This window comes from Pseudomyrmex gracilis, unplaced genomic scaffold (assembly GCF_002006095.1).
Source record: "Pseudomyrmex gracilis isolate BER0280 unplaced genomic scaffold, ASM200609v1 scaffold_20, whole genome shotgun sequence".
NCBI classification, from domain to species: domain Eukaryota; kingdom Metazoa; phylum Arthropoda; class Insecta; order Hymenoptera; family Formicidae; genus Pseudomyrmex; species Pseudomyrmex gracilis.
In genome coordinates this window covers 956,384-977,224 of record NW_018020604.1, presented here as the reverse complement: position 1 = coordinate 977,224, position 20,841 = coordinate 956,384, and the positions used below count along the sequence as shown (strand labels likewise).

Here is a 20,841-nt window from a genome sequence, read left to right as displayed (position 1 = left end):
TATCTGTAGAATCGTCGATCCAACTTGGTGTCGATTTTTCCTGGAAAAAAGTTATTAATTTTTTAAATTAAATTTGCTGTATTGTTATATTTATAGTTTACGACACTTTTAACACTTTTTGTTTCTATATAAAATTTATGATAGAACTTATCAAATTTGACATAAAATAATTTTCGATTGTTCTTATGTTGTTTAATTAATCTTATTTTGTCGTGTTCCACTTATATGAAGAGCCGTGCGCGCGATATCCACCCGGCGTTCCCTGCCCGTTTTATTACGACGGTATAATTTCAATTTTTGATAAGTATTGCTTATATAAATTAGTTTCAAATTAGCACTTCTCACGCGATTCATACACATTCACGCTTTTCTTTGATTCACGCTTCATCTTCGGGGGTCTAGAGGTTTAGAGGTTTTTGTGATCGCTTTTCAAAAGGTGAACTGAGAAAAGGAACATTGGCATCAAGTAATTTGTAGTAATGTAGAATATCATAAATACACACATACGGCAAAAAGTATTTCCAACAAGTATACAAAAGTATATATAAATTCTAATAATTTGTAAATATATAATATGTAATTATTTAAATATATATATATATATATATATATATATATATATCATATCATATATATAGTATATAATAAAATTAAATGTTCATAAAAAATTATTACAGTTCTAAAGAAATACATATTTTTCATCGTGTGATACTCTCGCCTCACAAGCGTTGATTTAACTTGATGTTTGAAATATTTATTGCCGCAATTGTCAAATGCGATATAGTTCCCACGTTAAAATAATTTTTCCAATAATAATTCCGACTCTCTTTTCTTTTTTCGCACCGTCGGTTTCCAAAGGATTTCAATGTAAGTAACATTCTATATATCCCAATATCTTTCATATTGCTTATTCACATCTCTTAATTACGTACGAATAATTACATATGAATGACTTCTACGTAAAAGCATCTTGTGTAGAAAAAAAAAAAAAAAAAAAAACATTTTGCTTACACACGCGCTTATCGTTTTAGAGATTGCAGGATAAATTATACTTTTGTCGATCGGTGCTGCGCCACGATGCTACTTGTGAATAAAACTGAATAATGTATATAGAAGGTATATTTGCGCCAGAAATATCAAAAGAGAGAAAGAGAGAGAGAGAGAGAGAGAGGCAAATGAATTCTAATTAGAGCTCTCATTTTGAAGAGAGCTTAACTAGCTTACGCGTACTCAACGGTATAAAGAAAATTATGCAGCATCTATGCAATTAATTTCTTTCTATGTGTTTGCATTAAAAAAAAAAAAAAAAAGAGAAAACTTGATATTTCTCACGTTAAAATCTCTGTTACGTAAAATAAATAATAATATAATAGTAAACAAATAATAATATATATATATATATAACCTGTGTAATTAAATATGCAACAATAGAATTGTGTAATTATTAATTAAACGCGAATTTTCACAAAGATCAAGTCATTGATCTTCGAAGCATTGAAACAGAGGAATAGCAATTAAAATTCCGCGACACGCCAGTGGCATCCCGGCAACGCCGATCGACATTATAATAGTGTTTTGCGGTGTCGTGCTGTATGCGATAATTGACGTGACGTTATAGATACCGACAATCAGCGCGTCATCATCAACATGAAGGATGTAAACGACGAGCCTCCGTATTTCATTAATCGGCCTTTGCCGATGCAAACGGTCGTTCAGCTGAACGCACCACCGAACACCCACGTGTTCACCCTTCAGGCCAGGGATCCTGACACCGACCACAACATCCATTACTTCATCGTGCGGGATCGAAGTACGTAATAACACGAGTAATCGAGATTCGATATTTCGAGCAATAACGCTCGCGCGTCGCGTATCGCCGGTGAAACACGTGATATGAAAGAAGTGATTAAACTCAACTTAAGGGATCAAACACACACACATACACACACACACACACACACGAGGAAAACTTACTTCTCTTAGAAACTTTACGCGATTCTAATGCGAATATAATCCATTCCACGTCGGGAATATGTACATGAACTGTTTTTCATACACACGTAGCATTTGAAAAAAGTAGAAAAAAAATGAATTTTGATAATATCTCACTCTCTTACGAAAAAAGAAAAAAAAACAACAAGAAGACGTGAAATTAAAAAAAAACAAAGAAGTTTCTTTTCGTCCCGTTTTTTTTACGTCCGTCGCGCGAAATCGCAATTAACTTCACAATGGAAGAAAAATGATTTGCAAAAAGCTCTCTTGTAATTAATGTAAAATTACTTGCCAATTAGAAAGAACAAATTGTCTCATTTTGCCAGAAACAAACCATTGATCGAAAATCCGCCAATAAATTTTTCATTAAAACCGAGAGAAAATGTTCTGTCAATCGAAACAATGTCGATGTTTCATTAATTAGGATAGAAATATGTGTCGGATGTAACGCACCGATACGGAGCGTGGGGGAAAACATTGGCAAAACGCTCGCTTGTATGATCTAATTATTAATCTACGTGTATATCGGCGCGGCGTGAAATCGCTCGGTGTTCTCGTCGAAAATGCGCTGATGACAACAGGCAGCAAGCCAGTATCGTATTTCGTAATTTACGGGATTATATTGTAATGACGCCATTATGCCGAATGCTTTCCCCACAACGACCGTGTCGTAAACAATTTTTATTATGCGCGGGCATAATATATAAAGTAAAATTCCGCTGATGCGGCGCGCTACGTTAAACTGACGGATATAATGGCGGTTTACGCGCTATCAAATATTAAATTGAAATTTATCGTTTTATTATTCTCGACGCTTCTCGCAAAATTAAATACAAAAGTTTTAAGCTCGCATTTGCAGCTACACAACTTACAACGCACAACTCTCTTGATCATCATAAATATATTAGAAAATATTTAGACGTTTTTCTTACCTAGTGTTTTGTCATTTTATATCGCGATTCTGTACCGCATCAGCTTTCACGCAATCTCTTCTTCGCGAGAATTATCTCGCGAGAATTGTCTTCATTTCTTGACACAATTCAAACGGAATCTGGAAATCGCGGAATTGTCGTGTAATTAACGCTCGAGAAACCTTGCGGGATCTTCGCTGCCGAGATTAATGGAGATAACGCAACTCCTCCCGCGATGGCTCCTTCAATTACGTAATTAATTAATTATCCGCCATGTGTGTGTACACGCAGCCGGCGGCCGCTTTGAGGTAGACGAGAGATCGGGGGTGGTGCGCACTCGAGGTACCGACCTCTTCCAGTTGGATATGGAGTACGTCCTTTACGTGAAAGCCGAGGATCAGAACGGTCGTATCGACGAGAGGCGTTTCCAGTCGACTCCTGAGGAGAGACTATCGATCGTCGGTGGAAAACGCGCACCGCAGTTCTATATGACGGCGTACGAGGCCGAGATACCGGAAAATCAGAAGAAGGACTCCGAGTTAGTTTCGCAAGTCAATTCCAGTTAGCTCCTTTCTCACGAATGAGAAAAATTCTCAATATCTTTTTTTTTTTCACGCGATACATTTTTTTTTTATATATATGTATATATATATATAGAAATAATTTCTGAACGAAGCAAGCAATTTTCTAGCTAATTTTCACATTTTTATCTCAACATTTATTTGTTAATCACTATAATCACACACACACACACACGTTTGAACAAATCTCGAGCAGAACGTGTGCCAGTTTCTTCTTTCGGGAAACTGCTTTCAAACTTTACACGAGAGTTAACGTTGATCATTTCTACGTGATTACACTTGCCTATACGTTCGACCATCCAATATCTGTTTGTTAGCACGAGATTGCTTGCGTTTGTGAATATCGTAACGCGGTTTGACTTCGATTCGATTTACTTTACGCAATTGTTTGTCTTTGCTTGTTAGATAACTCTCACGAATTTCATCAATCCGTGAATTCGTGCGAGTTACCGTCACGTGACAAAGTCAAGATCAGATTTTTTGGTCGGAATTTATTCTCGCACACCTGTGCGCTTGTATTCTTATATACATATACATATATATATATATATATATATACACATATTTTCCCGAACTGTCACGTTCTCTTGCGTCGAGACACAACGTGTTCGTGTCACCAACGTGTTCCAACTTTTCAGCATAATATCGGTGAAAGCCAAGTCGTTCGCCGATCGGGAGATACGCTACACGCTGAAGGCGCAAGGTCAAGGAGCCGCGGGAACGTTCAACATCGGTCCTACTTCTGGAATTGTAAAACTTGCGAAGGAACTGGATTTCGAGGATCTGCGCCAGCCCCACATTTATTCTCTGATAGTGACAGCGACGGAGGACTCTGGTGGTTTCTCGACGTCGGTCGAGGTAACTGGATTTATGTTCCTCTGAACTTTGTTGTTTTCCCCGCAAGGAAGGATAACAATTTTCTTCTCTCCGCGGCAAAAGTATATTACTCCGTTTCGCGAGTATCTGCATACGTGAGATTTTCTCTTCACTTGTTGAATGTGAACGAATTTATTTCTTCGGCAATGTTAAAAAACCAATGCCACGAAGAGAGAAAGATAATGCGTTTTTCAATTCGGTCTCTTTTATTTTTTAGCTAACGATTCGAGTGTCCGACGTGAACGACAACGCGCCCAAGTTCGAGCTGCCGGATTATCAGGCGCACAACGTTGACGAGGACATCCCGTTGGGGACAAATATATTAAAAGTCAAGGCTACGGACGCCGATTCCGGGGCGAATGCGGAAATAGAATATTTAGTGTCTGACGATCACTTTAGCGTGGACTCTAATGGTATTATCGTCAATAACAAGCAACTCGATGCTGACAATAACAACGCGTATTACGAATTCATCGTTACCGCTAAAGACAAGGGTAAGAAGTGACAAATTATAACAAATATCGTGCGACATTAAACGTAAAAATTCGTTAACGAACAAATTGTCGCTTGCAATTAATCGAATCTGATATATTATAATTTTTAATTCACATAAAAATAAAAACACAAAATTGAAACAACAACGTTCCGTTGTTTGTATGTTATAAAAATAAATCTATAAGTTTTTTTAACAAAAAAATACAGGCCTTTAAAAAAATTCTGGCTTTTTAATCATTTACTTTCTTAGTAAATTTTTTTATTTGTCGCGACTTATCAATCGATCGCAATGTCTTGTAAATCGATATTTGTTACGAAGAAATTTTCGAATCGACGCTCGCCATTGTCACGCGGGGGGATTTTTCTGATCGGGACGTGACAGATCGATCTCTCTTCTCTTTTCCAACGTTCTGTCAGCAAGTCGCGAGGATCAGGATCTCGAGCATCTAAATCTCGCGGATTTCGGTTTTGCAAACAAGCTCCGCGCGATTCTCGCGCGCGCAGGAGATAAAGCTCTCCGTAAACGCAAATTTGTTATTTGCATATATACGGTTCGTGAATACGGGATGGTTTTCAAACAAGTCGCGGCTTAATTGGAAATAAAGTGGCTGAATTGGCACGCTGAATAACACGCGCGCTTTTATATATTGCGCACGTTCATGCGTGCATTTCGAAATTTGGCGTTGTGATAAATACCGGCTGACGTGCAGTATCGCAACGTGTGTATGTATATCGCGTATCCGGGGCTCAATAATTTAAATTAATATAGCGCGATTCTCGTAATGTGCAATGTTTAATCAACGATGTCATTGTTACTTTCGCAATTCTCGTTGGGGGGGTTCCGTTGTGGGAACAATTCACAATGCCGCGCATTTGTCACGTATCGCGTGTTGTTGCGCTAATTTCTAAACGCCCGCGTGTATTCAAAAAAATTGAATAGTTCGCGTGCTCATTTAAACGTAATATATATATATATACACACCCCGTGTCGTTTGTATATTCGCGAGACCCCTTGATGCGCATTGACTTGCTTGAAGCAAGAAGCACCACGATTAAGACGATTCGCGTTTTTCAGGCGAGCCTTCGAAAACCGGCACGGCTACGGTGCGGATATACACCAAGAACAAAAACGACGAGGAGCCGAAATTCTCCCAGCAAGTGTACACGCCCAACGTCGACGAGAACGCCGGGCCTAACACTCTGGTCACCACGGTCGTCGCTTCCGACAAGGACGGCGATAACGTGCGATTCCGATTCGTCGGCGGGAACACCACGTCCGGACAGTTTGTGATCGAAGAGATCACCGGTGTGATTCGTCTTCACGGCAAGGACATCTCGCTTGATCGCGACAAGTACGAGCTCAACGTTACCGCGCTGGACGACGGCGCTTGCTGTCCGAATGGCGATCAGACCATTCACACAAGCACCGCGGTCGTCGTGGTGTTCATTACCGACGTTAACGACAACAAGCCGGTGTTCAAGGATTGCGGGATGTATTATCCGAAAGTGGAGGAGGGCGCGCCGAACGGCAGCACGGTTATCAAGGTGCAGGCCACCGACGAGGATAAAGGCGTAAACGGTCAAGTCAAGTACTCGATCGTGCAGCAGCCCAATCAGAAGGGCACCAAGTTCACCGTTGACGAGGAAACTGGTCAAGTCTTGACCAACAAGGTACTCCTCGTGTTCTATTGATTTTTTTTCTCCTAGTTTTTTCGCGCTAGTTGGTTGAACGAGAGAGAGCGTTAACGCGAGAACACAATCGTTTCGAAGTAGAGCGAGTTCCGGTTTTTTTTCTTTGTTTTACAAAATGAAGTCGTAAATAACTTATCTGAACGTGTTAACCTTTCAAAAGGTAACACATGAAAAGTAGCAGTTATCAGTATTCTGAAAACACATATAAACACATATAAAATTTGTATCTGACAATCTTTGAACTTTGGCCTCTCTGCCTCCGTGTTATATTCTCCCGGTTTTTTTATACACACATTGACAGAAAACGCGATAAACACGCGAGCACTTGACATTAATTACCGTTCGTGTCGGAAGTTCATAAAGATTTCTTTGTGACAACAAGATATTGATGTTGCAACTTTTATGAGTTTTTTTCTCAATATTTTTTTTCTACCTATTTGTTTTTCTGCTAACCGCAAACAATCGTTATCTTGCATTTTGTGATTAAGACGTGAAATTTCAAAGTGTAATAATTTTCAATTATTGAGTTGCGGAAAACGTAAATTTTTTTTGTCCTAACTTTGTTGTGTTCGAGACGTGAATGTTCTTGTAATTTAATTTGCAAAATGTCTATGTGTTTTATAGAAAAACAAAAAAAATCGCATTTGGTGATAGAAACACGATATTTGCAGGTGTTCGATCGCGAAGGCGACGACGGCAAATTCGTATCCGTCACTGTGAAGGCGACGGATCAGGGCGAGCCCTCGCTGGAAGGTGTTTGTTCATTTACCGTCGAAATAACCGATGTCAACGATAACCCGCCGTTGTTTGACCGTCAGGTGCGTACGCCAAAATGCTCGGGGAGCAAATGTTTGGAGAACCAAAGGGGGTAGAAAAGCAAGAGCAGATGTTTCGCGGAAATACGAAGCGTGACCGACCGGCGAACTACCGGCGGTAGTGTGTTTATTGCGTTATGCATCGATGCGCGACATAATTCAACCCTCATGTGCTCTCTAACTTCGAGCTGCTTTCTCGCCGGTTTACTCGAGCAAAATACATACCCCCGTTATATCGTCTATCGATTTAATATACGTGTACGAGCAGTTTCGCGCGGAGGCACAACAAGTGCCTCTCCACTTTCAAACGGGTCTATAATTTGTAAAGTCCGCAACATAAAGACCGCGTATCTAAAGTGGATCTCATAAATTATGGAGACTTGGCCCACTTCCGCGCGTTAAACCTTTTACATGTACTTTGTACCGATATTCGAATTTTTCAACGCAAAAGCTGACGCAAGCGGAAAAAACACACATTTGCGTTCCTTGAAATTTTTAATAACATTTTTCAAAACGCGCGCGCGCGCGCACACGCAAACTTTTAATAAACGAAGTTTAAAAGACTCCGCTTTTCTCCGCTTTTTCAACAGAGATACGTGGAGAACGTGAAGCAAGACGCGAGCATCGGAACAAACATACTGAGAGTGTCGGCATCCGACGAGGATGCTGACAACAACGGGGCGATCGTTTACTCTCTCAGTTCGACCACCAACAAGCAGAATCTGGAGTACTTCGAGATCCAACCAGAATCTGGTTGGATCGTGTTAAAGAAACCTCTGGACGTGAGTATCTCCTCAACTATATATATATACATATATATATATATATGTATATGTATATATATATATATAAATCGCTCATCTACATATCGTCTCTCTTTAGCAGTATGGACAGCATCAGTTTTTCCTGGAACACTCCCACTTTTTCGTGGGCGAGGCTTGCAATTTTTCTTTGCGGCTTATGCTAGCTTCTTTTTGGCTCTTGACGTGTCTCAAACACTCTCAGCGATTCTCGACAGTTTTTATATCTAGCGTCACAAATCGCGCGCGCGAGAGATTTTTTTTTTTTTTAACATACACACACACACACATGTGTTGTTTTTTTTTTTTTTATCGTATATCTCCGGGAAGAAAGAACGTGATTTTCTCTAACGCGATTTTCTCTCGTCCCTCGAAACAAAAGTGTCGCGTGTCCCAGGAATGTGTAGGCTACCGTAGATATATACTATATCTATTTATACATATACGTATATATATATATATTTATATATATATATATGATATCGTATATATAAATACTACAAGAAACTTGAGTGTACACCTTCTGCCGAATATATTGTATACGTTTGCGTTGACTTACGTTTTATATTTACCACGAATATCCGTTTTGTTGCTGAGCGGATTTAAACTTGTATACTATATAATATATACGTTTTGGTCGGCAATTATTTCTCTCATCACTAATATGCAACAAAATGAGTTTCCTTTTTACGGCACATGTATAGAACTTTTTAATTCCCATTGATATGCACAATGTGTTCACTATGGTAAATACTTAGCTATGCCTGATTTCCTCAAACGCTTCATGTACCTGAATCGATCGACCGTTCGGGCTATTTTTGCAACAAAACACTCTCTCTCTGTCTCTCTCATTCTCTCTATTGAGAACATACTCGCGGCGCGAGTACCTTTTTAAACGATTCCAAACGAAAGCTTTGATACCTCTTGTCCAGTTTTTTCATTCACTTTTTGCCGAGAATTCGTATACGTTCGAGAGTTTACGGTCGAGTTAAAAAAAAAAAAAAAGAAAAAAAAAGAAAAAGAATCAAACAAACAAATCAGAGGAAACACGCGCGCGGATCTATTTTTCTCATTTCCGTCCTTCTTTTTCTATTCACTTAGATTTTCATTTTTTTGTTCGTCGTTCGTTTTGCCGCGTTTTTTCCGGTTTTCCGCCGTGACGCCAATTGATGATTTCTCGATCGATTTGGCGTGTTTGTAATATGCCGACGCGTGTGATTTTGTAAAAAAAAAAACAAAAAAAAAAAAAAAACTAGAACGAAAACAAAGAAAGGAAAAAAAGAAAAACGCCTATGTACGGATCGGCCGCGTATGTGTGTGCGCACGGTCGACCGAACGCGAACGTGTGCACTTTTCATACGTTTCCCAAAAGTAGCCAAAGAAAAAAAATGATTTTTGTACGTGTTACGCGTTGGAGAATCGGGAAAACAAAATGAGAAAGAAAGAATAAAAAAAAAAAAAAAAAAACAATGATTGATAAGGGACATGACAAAAGAAAAGTGGTAACGTTCGGATCCAAACTAATGATCTTTTAATTAATCAACTAACATTATTAATTGTGAATGTTTTTCAAAAGGGAAGTGATGTTTTTTGAACTTCCAGGAGCAGGTGGGAACGACATTTTTTGAGCCCCACGTACGGTGTACTTCAACCTCTACGCATTTTGTGGTGCATCAGACATAAACAATTTTTGACAATGCTTGCATATTTTATATGAATGTGTTTTTGATTCCTTTACAGGAACGGATCTCGCTCTCGCTCCTACATCCGTCCTTGCCCTTTCTCTTTCTCTCTGTATTTCTCTCTTTCTCTTTCTCTCTCTCTCTGTTTCTCTCTTTTTTACTTTTTGTTTAGAATTATCGTTAATTTCTGAAATTTATTTCTTTCATTTGTGGGTGATGCATTTTGGATTTTCTCAATAAAGTTTGTGAAATATGCTTGCCATTAAGTTACTGATTTTGTTCTCTCTGTGTTGATTAGTTTCTCTTAATAAGTTTCTCTATTTATCTATCTACGTCTTTGCGTTATTGAATCTGTACGTTTAATCTGACAAAAAGCTTGCGTTCTTTACTTTTTGCAGTCATTTAATTTACTCTATATTTGTTACTGTTTTTTTCTACTTTTCTCTCTTTCTCTCTCTCTCTCTCTCTCTTTCTCTCTCTTCTCTAAAGTATCCCGATTTTCATCCCGCTCTCCCGGTGTAACACGACGTGACTGACAAAGCAAAGGAAAAGAACACGTATTTTTGATCGAGAGCGTTTACCAATGTATAAACATGTGTATATATATATATATGCATATGTACATAGATCATAAGAGAACTCCGTGGTGTGACATTTTTTCTTCTGTGATTGGGGCGGCATACCACTGTCGTGGCGAAACGGGAAGAAAGCGAATGAAAGTGAACGGAAGTAATCACGGAATGAAAGAAAAGTCGGAAACACACGTGCGGATTAAACTATATATATATATCACGACGAATCAGAAATAACGTCCATCGGTTTTTGAGTGTCGTTAAAAAGAAAAAAAAAACAAAAAAACCAAAAAAAAAACGGAGAACGAATCAGACGAGGGGTCGTCATAGTTTTTTTTTTTTCCCACCCGAGTCTCAACCCTGTCAACCCTCCGCCCTCTGTCAAACCCTCACTCTTTCCCCCTTTTTCTTCCCCCTCTCTCCTTCTCGTCGTCTCCCGATGCCTCTTTATCGCATTCTCGCTTGCATGCAAATGCCTGCATTGGTTGATTTCGTAAAGGAACTAATTTGAACTTCTTATTGTTTATGTTTGTGTTCATTGCACCATTTACTTTCTTCGGATTTGATGATGACAAAAAAAAAAGGGCTGTTTTCCAGTAAGTAGGATCTATATTCTTGTGTTTCACACCTTGCATCGAGACACATTATGATGTGACAGCATTGTTATATCTGCGCAAAAGAAGAAGTATAATAATTCGTTGCAAATAATAGAGCGTCTTTCCGTTCAATTATTCAATATATATACATATATATATTATATCGTTTCGATGATTTTTCGCCTCTGTTGTTGTTACATTGTCACTCGGAGACGTCACTCTCTTTTTCTCTTTCTCTCTCTTTCTATTTCTCTCTCTCTCTCTCTCTCTCTCTCTCTCTCACTTTTTCTCTGTCTACTCTGCTCTACTCTTCTTCTCTCTTTTTTTTTCTTGTTAGTTTCTAACAAAACTCTTTCTTTATGTAAACTTTTATCAACTATCTTTTTTTTCTTTTTTGTGTTCGAAACTTTATATCACGCGCGATGTATCTTTCATATACATACACACGTGTCACCGCGCTGTCTATTAATTGCTCTTTCATCCTGGTCTCGTATGTATCTGTAAGTGAAGGATGATGCCTATTGTTGTGTCGATGTCACGCACCGATGAATTGTCAATCAACATTTACGCGGTGCTGAATATCCAACGGACGTTTGACAGTGTATCAAATCGACGAAACTGTGTTCTCTCTGTTTTTCCACTTCTTTTTACATATATACATATATGTATGTAAAACCTGTCAAAAAACATATCGTTTTCTCAACGTGACAAAAGCAATCAAAGAGTCACTTTTGATTTCTTAGGTTTTATTTTTTCAATATTCAAAACATTAAAAACGTATTTTATGTGTTGAAATATGAATTGAAGTTCATTAATACGTTGAAACACATTTAAATAAATTAACTTTTAATTTTATTATAATTAAAAATGTTTTATAATAAGTTTCTCTTTCTTCTTATTATTACAGATGTTTTGTTATCTAGTTTTGATCAATTTATCAATTGCTATCATCAATGCGATTGAGTTAAACATTAGTCTGATTTGTTAAAAATAATTTACACTAATGAATATATAATTTTTTCACTCTGCATCAACACATTATCACGTTCTCTTTTAGAATCATAAACACTTAAAAAATTATATTGTACGTTAACGTCCGTGGGATATCATCGACACATCGAATACTGTACAGGGATTCAGTTCCACTACTGGAACAGCTTCAATAATTACTTTTAATGTTCCAGGAAGCTGATAGTTCTCATTACTAAAAATCTTATGAGATTGCAACAAGATTCCAATTTGCAAAAGAAAAGTGTTCGCTTGGAAACGACGGGATGACGATTGTAAATTAAAGTTTTTCGATATAATAAGACATCTCGCGATATTGTTCACCCTGTACAAACAGCAGGTGAATAGAAAACAAAATCAGTTTTTTTTGTTAATATTAAATTTATTTTATATTAAAAATTAGAAGTTTAAACCTTTTTTGTAGACAATAGAAAGTTTTCAGTTGTTATAGTTTATAAAGTTTTAACTATAAGTTCAAATACTATTCACCCGCTGTTATTTTATTATATACTAGATGTTTTAAAATTACTCTTTATCTTTCTGCCATAATCTAAACTATATTGCCAAGATAAAATAAAAAAGTAAAATCTTTATCGCGCAAATTGTGTAAATGTCAAACAAATAAGTGTTTTCTTCCATTTGTTCTAAATTACGTAGTTTTATAGTCTGAAATAACGAAACATCAGTTATTTGCGTCACGAAAACAATTTGTAATTAAGAAAAGTAATTCTGGAGCATCTGGTATACTTTCCATTTTTCCGTGGTATCTCGGACGAGTAAGAAATATTTATTGCAGTTTTTGTTTATCGTCTCTTGATATATTTGATACACAAATTGCGTAAAGAATAATTGCAAACTAATGGTAGCAATGAGCTCAAATATGTACACACGCGCATGTGAAAGGTAAGTATAACATCACGCGATTACATCGTCTACATTTGTTAAAAAATTTCGACGACTTATCTATAGTCGTTTGTTAAAAATTATTCGTTGTCTTTTTATTATCTATGTTTTCACATCAATATTCTGTCTAAATGTATCGATTTTTATTGTTTAACCAACAGAAGTCGGCGATGTAATCTTCATCATTACTATCATCATCGTCGTCGTCGTCGTCGTCACATGATCTTCGTCATCATCATCGTCATTATCGCCACTTATATGTTGCAAATATTTTCACGAAATTTGTATGTACTCATCCTCAAAGCATGTTTGAGTTCATTGCAGGAGAAACAATTATCCCTTGAGTATTACACTCATTATCTAATTCGGAAAGAAAGTTATTTACAAAAAATATCACCGAGATAACACGGAAACTTAATAGTCACCAGGATACCTACGAGACTGCACGGTCCTTTCTCTCTGTTTTTCTGTCTATCTTTCTGTCTGTTTGTCTTTCTCTTTTCATCTTCCGTTTCAATTTCGCTCGCGAGTTCAAAAAAAAAAAAAAAAAACAGAAAGGTCGCCGAGAGTACTTTCTCATGTAGACGACGCGCTCGACGCCGAGTGACGCCTTAGATCTTTTGTTTAAAAAAAAAAAAAAAAAAAAAAGAAAACAAAAACTCCAACAGAAAGGACGAAAACGAAAAAAAAGACAATTAAAAGAAACAGTAAAAAAAAAAAAAAAGAAAAGCGACGAAACGGAATAAGTATAAAAATTTCAAAAAAAAAAAAACCGCCAACTTAAAAATCCCGAAAGAAGTGTCCTGTGAGTTGACGGCCCAATGTTTTGCCACTAGCGTGACAGCTATCGCCTTCGAGTACGGGCCTCCGACAGAGGGATACCAGTCTTGTCCGCAGACGTGGACGTTGAGTTAGACGTCGTAGACAGAAACAATAAACCACCTGTGTGGGATCAGAATGTATACGGCCCCATTCACATCAAAGAAAATGTCACAGTGGGTACTGTAGTGACGGCGGTGAAAGCCAGGTTTGTATGCCACGACATGACCGAGACAAGACACGTGACATGCCGTGCCGTGCCATGCAAGTGCTGCCTCTCCTTCTCTCTTTCTGTCTCTCTTTCTCTCTCTCTCTCTCTCTCTCTCTCTCTCTCTCTCTTTTCTATATCTGCCAATTATTTTGAACTTTGACTTGTATTGTTGCGTTTTTTCAATTACATACAAGTATTCCGTTGATCCCCTTTATCCGCTTGCACTTACTTTCTGGTGTACTTCCCCACTTTTGCTTTAGCAGAATTCTCTTTGTTTCTTTTTTTTTTATCACGTCATCCAATCTCAGTTGATACCCCTGTTCGTGATTTTATTCGTACGCTTAGTTTTCTTTTTTGTTTTTTTTTGTTTTTTACACTCACACGCATTTTCTTTCTTTCTGGTTTGCGGAGGGCACTTATGGTTAAGCGCGGCGCGGTAGATCGCTGATTGGCGGACACTCCTTCTCCTAACTACTACTACTACTACTACTATTACTTTTACCACTATCTTTTCCCAACATGTACTGTAGCGAGCCGCGGCGATCGCTCTTCGAGAGCGATGTCTGAAGACAGCGAACGTTCGTTCGGAAAATTGAATTTTCCAAGTGGAGTAAGTCTCTTTTAAACCGGGTGCAACTTCTCAATTTGATATTCCAACAGAGAAGATTTCGAATAATTGTCAACTTGTTGGCTTATTCAGCCGGCCGGCTTATTGTCGCCGTTTGTTCGTTTGCCGTGTAACTTACTCCACTTTCTTCTTTGAAAAGAGTAACGACGAGATAGAACGGTTTTTCTTCAGACAGACTCCGAGGAAGCAGCGATCGCCGCGTCGGATCTCATAGCGGGACTTACGCAATAACAAGCACAACTGTGCAAATACGGGGTGGCGGAGCGATGACCTCACGGCGCCTCTCTCATGTAGGCGCTTGCTAATGTAGGTTTAGGCGAGGACTTGTAGCGAGAGATCCTGGTGAGAGAGATCCTTTTTTTTGCGATTGTGTTCACGCGCAGAATACAGGTTGCGGAGCGTCGAACCGTCCATCAGACCGCTCATCACAAGTTTCCGTTCAGTGCCTTACAGCCTACTGCGTGTTCGAGCAACCACGCAACGCTAATCTCGTGCGAGAGCCTCTCTCAATTGTTTGCCACATGTAGTTGTTTCGCCGTACGAGCGAATCGGTGCGTGCAACACGAAAAAAAAAAATATAAAAAATAAATAAATAAAACAACACAACATAATGCGAGCTCGCGCTCGCGCCAAAACATTCCAGGCGTTGGCGTTCGGTCATCAGGCCCAGCAGATGCGAGAGAGAAAGGAAAGCTTGCTCTTCTGCTTCCGCGGAAAAAAATTTTTTTTTTTTAGTACACGACGAGGAGCAACCGATGCGTACACACCACAATGATGTGTACCACACCTCTCTCTACGCCACGAGCCTTGGCGCCTTAACACTAACGCCGTTGTTTTTTGTTCCCGTTTGTTATACACGCGGTCTGGCCGTAGCGCGAGACGTACAAGCTGGAGGCGATGGCCAAAGACAGGGGCTACCCACCCTTGTCGCGAACGGTGGAGGTACAGATTGACGTTGTGGACCGTGCGAATAATCCGCCCGTATGGGACCACGTAGTGTATGGCCCGATCTACATTAAAGAGAACATGGCCGTCGGGGCTAAAGTTGTGTCTATTAAAGCCAGGTCTGTCACACTGTCAATGCTCCGTGCGGCTCTCTGCACGAACCCGCCCTGCACGCAATCTCGTGGCAGTATTGTTCTTGTGCACGTTAATTGATATTGTGTACGAATCCACATTACACGCATCTCAATACACTCATATATATATATACACACACACACACACACACACACACACACATATCCACACAAGCATATACTGTTCGCAAAGGCGCTCGCTCGCTCGCATCACACGCAGGCACACACGCATATATGTAGGGGTTGAATCGTGAGAAACGTGATCGGAGTGTCGGGTGTACACAAGCGGGGATACGTTGCACCGCGCGGAGGATTCACGACCGGGAAACCGATACACGGATGGTTCTTGATGGTTTGGAAACACCTGAAGGATGTTAATTAGCGAGATGTTAATTAGCAAGTGGTAAAGAAACAAATGTACGTACTTGAAACAAAAAAAAACGCTCAAAATTTCAACAAATATTAAGTTTTTTCAGCTCTTTTGAGAGAAACGGAGATTGTAATATTACGTAACCGGATTGTGCAAACATAACGAGTTTTTCGCAAGTTGCACACGTGCTTGTGATATTTCATACAAGTGAAAAAAAAATTTGTATTACCTTTTTTGCTTCAACGAGAAATAATTTTTTTCTTTTTTTTTTTTGATACGAAAAATTTAAATTTCTCTCTTATAAAAAGCGCCATGCAAAAACCATCTCTTCAGATTGCGTCCATCACGCGTTCGAGTGTAAAAAAAAATTAATTTCTCTCTGCGTTTATGCGAAACGCGTGTGCGAGACAAACGCGAGATTCTCACACGGACCAAGAGAAACGCCGATATGTTTGTTTTACACAACGGCAGTTCGCGTAGGGAAAGGGAATATCTGATCGCGCGACAATTTCGACTTAAGCGCAAACGTGTAAAGCGGGATACGTCGGTTTCGAGCGGATTACGTTCTTGAAGCATTTTGTTGCATCTCTCCACGTGCGGCTATTTTCGTGCTCTCTTTCTCTCTCTCTTGTTTTCGCAGCTTTAATTGATTCCGCGCGGCGTGATTTAATTTCTTACTTTCCGCCATGTAGCGCGTACACTAAATTGAATAAAGAGGCGCGACCAAAGATTGCCTTTCATCTGCAGAGGTCGTACCAAGTAATTCGCGAAGATATATATTTATTTATATATATACACACACACATATATACATGTATAAGAAACGGCACGAGAGGCCAAAGAAGAAGGGCCGAGTCGAGTGTCTGGCTCGGCGCATTTATCACCGGAGCGCAATTTTCCGAACAAAGCGCGAATCCTATTGTTGCACGGTAATCGACACAAGTATTATTATAGAGCCGCGCTGCCATTATTGCGTTAAATATTAATTGTTCGTCCCATTGTTACCCGAAGATCACCTTCAATTTGCGCGAAAGCGAAACAACCGGTTCGCGAAGCAGTTTCACGAAATTTATATTTATTGTCCCATTGTGTTTGTTATTTGCATTAGCGACTTAATCGATTACAATAACCGGAAGAAAGATGCAAATTGAGATTCTTCACCGCGCTAGTGAAATATTCCGAACTTTGAATTTTTTTTTAATATCGAAACACACCGGCGAGTTCGCGAAAGAAAACAGTACACCGGATCAGTGCGTCGTGAATACGCGAAGTATTGGCCAAAAAAAAAAAAAGAAAAAAAAATACATATAGCTGACCAGCGCGAGCCTGGTCTTTCGATTGCGGTCGAAAGCCGCGCGTCGGACTTAAAAAATCAAAAAAAAAAAAACAAAAACGTTAGTAATGGGCAGTTTGCGTTTGACGTACCGGCTTTTAACAGCGGTTTCGCGGAGACACACGAACTTCCGACGAAAACAGATTGGGCTAATTATATATACGTACATACGAGGTGCCAGATGCAACCGTCACGTGCAAGATAGTACATTTTGTTGTAAATTCAATACACGATCCCTCTATGACCGCGTCACGCCGATGTTCCGCCGGCTTATCTGCCTCGAACATATACGCCAATTTGATTCTTTACGAGCGCTTTATTCACGGAACAACACGAACCATCTATACACGCAATTGCGAGCGAAATCATCTCTCTCTCGAATATAGACGCGAAATTAAACTAAATTGAAATTTAATTCGTTTGACAGTTTTTTTTTTATTTTTATTTTTTTGATGTTTTTAATTCTTCGCTCGTTTCCTTTACAAAATGTCTCTTTTCCTCTTTCCTACGAGGATGTGTGGGACTATTTTATAATTTTTTTATCTCAATGATTCTTGCCGCAATATACGTGAAAATCGCGTTATTTCTTTTTGAACATATACGACGAAAGAGAGAAATTCCACATCTTTTTCTATCTATTTGTTTCGCTCGTCGTCGCATATCGGCGACTATTTTATCGCAGCATTTTATATATCGAACCGGATATCTCAGCAAGTTTTGGGAATTTAAACGGATGCTAAATTTCGCACGAAATACCCCTTCGGTAACGTTCACACAGCGACACATTTCCGGAGAATTCATTTTGCGACTGAAGAGTTTACTCGTTAGAACTGCGCTTTAATGGCAGCCGGAAAGGGATGCAGCAAAACGTTTCATTATTCGCGTTAGTTCACCATTTTCCCCGAACTTTCCTCATCAACGTGTCGGGCGCGCGCGCGCACGCGGGCGAGGATGTCACTTATTGTTAGATACATACAAACACATACACACGCACGTATATAAACACACTTTAATAACCATTCGCCGATAATCGCTTCTCTCTCGTCGGGAATTTGCAAGAAACACGTTAACAATTAATTCGCACTACACACCGTATTTAAGCCGCGAACGTTAACGAGCGATGGATACGTGTATGTACCGTTTCGCGTGTTGTTTGTTCCCGGGCGCAGCAGCGTGTGTTTTCGGTGGCAACGATGTATATTTCATACTTTACTACAAATTCCCATTGTGCCAAAAGCTGTCTTTTTTTTTTATTCCAGTCACGACGCGCGAATCCTCGCGGTGAGATCTTTATTAAAACGCAGAAGAAAAACTCTCAATCTATATCTTTCATTACATTTGTTGTGTGTGCCGTAAACATATTTTTGGGCATGTTTTACGAAATAGATGCTTCCCTGGACTATATTATTGATTTGAACCAATACCATTGTCGTTTTTTTTCTGATTTCTGTCTCTCTCTCTCTCTCTATCTATCTATCTCTCTTCCTCATGATTTTTTGTGCCATTTATGCGTGTCTCGGTTTTTTCTCAATCAAGAGTTTGAATTTTTTTGATTTTCTTCTTCGCACCGGATTGGCTTTTTTCAAAATTTACTTTGATTTACGTTTGATTGTGCGCTCGTGTTTGAGAGACTCATCGTCACTCACAACCGGTGATCGGAGTCGCAAGTAGTGGCAGCAAATGATCGAGCAATTAATGAAATTTTCGTTTTATTCTCCGCTCCCCAGCTCCCTCGATGCCTGTCTCGAGCAGCGTGTTTCTTCAAGTACACGTCTTATTGTACATTTCGTACGTTTCGTTTCGTTTCGTTTCTTCTCTTCTTATCTTCTGGTTCTTTGTTCGTTTGTTTGTTTTTTTTTTTCGATTCACACACAATATATTGGTTCGTTGCCAGGACACGCATATTCATCCACAAGTATCATCGATCATATCGTTTTATCGTGAATGCCGTAATTAATTTTTGGGCATGTTTCGTCAGTTGCTTAAAACCTTGCGTTTAGGTTTTATTACGGCGTGTAAAATATATCACGCGCGTCTCTCATTCTCTTTATTTGTTGTCCTCCTTTCGTTTTTGTTTTCTTTTTCTTCGAGAGCGTAGTGTGTTCTCGTAGTGTCTTTTTTGTCGGCGAGACCTTCCCCCCTTTTTTTGTGCGCCGTTTCGACGGCTAAGTTGCGTAACGATTTTAGATTTGGAGTTGATGAAACATAGTTAGAGCATCTTTGATTGCTGGAGTCAACGTCTCTCGTAATCAGCGTCGGACGCAGCGCGCGCAGTAGTAGTGTGTGATTACGTACCTTTACCTCTTCTCTAATTAAAAACTGAGCGAGCAACACAGCATTTGCTAATTGACTTGCGCCGCCCGCTATGTGACGTATCGAGAACTTTTCTTTCTCCTTGTGTCCTTTCTCTTTTTTTTTTTTTTTTTTTTCAACGAGAAAATAAAAAAGAAAGAGAGAAAGGACGCGTTTTATGGAGTTTCACGAGAAACGAGAAACCTGGCGATTTCCCACTTCTTTCTCGCGAGTGAGCTGACACGGAAATTGCCTCCTCCAATACAATTTCATCGTCTCTTTCTCTCGCAAAGAGACACGTTCATCAAACTATCGCGAAATGAAATAACATTGTTATCACGTTACCAGATTGAGATCGTTTTGTACCATTTTTTTTCTCGCAAATAAAATTGTATTGGAGCTCGTTAATCATATATGCTCACACGTAATCACAAAAAACAGATACACACATACACACACACAAAAACAGACATACATTTGCATCGTCACCGCGCACCAAACTGGTTCAGGGACGGTTTGCACCGGGAATAAGGTACTAATGTATAATATTGCTCTTTATATCATTAACTTGATAAACACGTGCCACACTGTGTGCGACAATTTTACAAGCTTCTTGCTCTATACACACACACACAACACACACACACACACTTTTAACGTAGTTAAAGTACAACACGTACGTGCGCACACGTTTCACACACTCTCTCACACGCAAACTTTCGGACACGAGAGACAAGAGTGTCACACGCTTTATAAGCTGTATACTACTGTAACTAACCGACATCACGATGTGTAATCACTCAACACGAATATACAATACCGTCCGTTAGACGTCGGCCCTCAGAGGATAACGAGCAATTAAAATCCGCCGAGCGTCACTTGTCACCCGACGAACGTGTTGCGCTATTATTTCGCAACGTAAATCCGAAAATTTCAAATTAACATTTGAACATCGATCGGTGTCGATAAAGAGCAATCGGAATTAATCAGCGCGCGCACACATACACACCCCGCGAGTTTGGTCGTACGTGACAATCGGGATTAATACAAGCGGCGCTGGATTGTAAAAAAAAAACAAAAAAACAAAAAAATTTCGCGTACACAAATTGATATCTCCTCCGATCGGATCCAATATTGGCATCGCGAGGTGAGAAAAAAAATTTATATTTTATTTCAAATATGTAGG

At 39.2% G+C, this 20,841-nt stretch overlaps 1 protein-coding gene across 3 annotated transcripts in view; it reads left to right on the top strand.

The window, feature by feature from the left end:
* LOC109851782 (neural-cadherin-like) overlaps positions 1–20,841 on the top strand; it is a 66,978-nt gene that overhangs the window by 37,618 nt on the left and 8,519 nt on the right. The window contains exons 3-12 of one of the 3 annotated variants that reach the window (XR_002249933.1): positions 232–282; positions 1,619–1,810; positions 3,195–3,441; positions 4,123–4,342; positions 4,578–4,854; positions 5,931–6,526; positions 7,219–7,365; positions 7,953–8,144; positions 9,765–11,012; positions 13,760–13,843. Coding sequence is in view for 2 of the 3 variants with exons in the window: in XM_020422205.1 (XP_020277794.1) it covers positions 232–282; positions 1,619–1,810; positions 3,195–3,441; positions 4,123–4,342; positions 4,578–4,854; positions 5,931–6,526; positions 7,219–7,365; positions 7,953–8,144; positions 9,765–9,845 (2,003 nt within the window). In the remaining variant the exon portion in view is untranslated. Of the gene's footprint in view, positions 1–231; positions 283–1,618; positions 1,811–3,194; positions 3,442–4,122; positions 4,343–4,577; positions 4,855–5,930; positions 6,527–7,218; positions 7,366–7,952; positions 8,145–9,764; positions 11,801–13,759; positions 13,844–20,841 lie in introns of those variants that run through there. The other 2 variants (XM_020422205.1, XM_020422206.1) reach the window with 2 other exon arrangements.